Source organism: Colobus angolensis, unplaced genomic scaffold, assembly GCF_000951035.1.
Source record: "Colobus angolensis palliatus isolate OR3802 unplaced genomic scaffold, Cang.pa_1.0 Scaffold72, whole genome shotgun sequence".
In the NCBI taxonomy this organism is placed as follows: domain Eukaryota; kingdom Metazoa; phylum Chordata; class Mammalia; order Primates; family Cercopithecidae; genus Colobus; species Colobus angolensis.
Window position 1 is genome coordinate 6250716 of NW_012120932.1, and position 508 is coordinate 6251223.

At 66.5% G+C, this 508-nt stretch overlaps 1 protein-coding gene across 7 annotated transcripts in view; it reads left to right on the forward strand.

The window, feature by feature from the left end:
* The window catches only part of PTCH1 (patched 1), a 76297-nt gene that overhangs the window by 11560 nt on the left and 64229 nt on the right, over window positions 1–508 (forward strand). For all 7 annotated transcript variants that reach the window (XM_011927509.1, XM_011927508.1, XM_011927511.1 and 4 more), the window contains exon 2: window positions 66–258. In XM_011927509.1, coding sequence (XP_011782899.1) covers window positions 66–258 — 193 coding nt within the window. The remainder of the gene's footprint in view (window positions 1–65; window positions 259–508) is intronic.

Below are 508 nucleotides of genomic sequence, written 5' to 3' on the forward strand. Positions count from 1 at the left end.
AGCGGGCGTGGGCGCGCGGGCCGCGACTCCCCGGCGCTCACTCCTCCCTTCTGCTTCGTCCCCAGGGGAAGGCTACTGGCCGGAAAGCGCCGCTGTGGCTGAGAGCGAAGTTTCAGAGACTCTTATTTAAACTGGGTTGTTACATTCAAAAAAACTGCGGCAAGTTCTTGGTTGTGGGCCTCCTCATATTTGGGGCCTTCGCGGTGGGATTAAAGGCAGCGAACCTCGAGACCAACGTGGAGGAGCTGTGGGTGGAAGGTAAGAGCGCCCGCCGCGGCGCCCGCGCCCCCGGCCCGGTCCCTCCTCGCGGTTGATAGAGATATTCGCCAGCGCACACCTAGAGCCCGGCTGCGGCCGGCGAAACCCCCTGCCCGCACCCGGGGGATTGTTTATTGTTTGGGCGCCTGGCCGGGAGCCAGGCCCGCCCGACAAAGGCCGCGCTGTAATCTAGTCGGGGCGCTGCGCCGGCCGAGGTGTGGTGGGAGAGAGCGGCGGGGGCGGGCCGGGG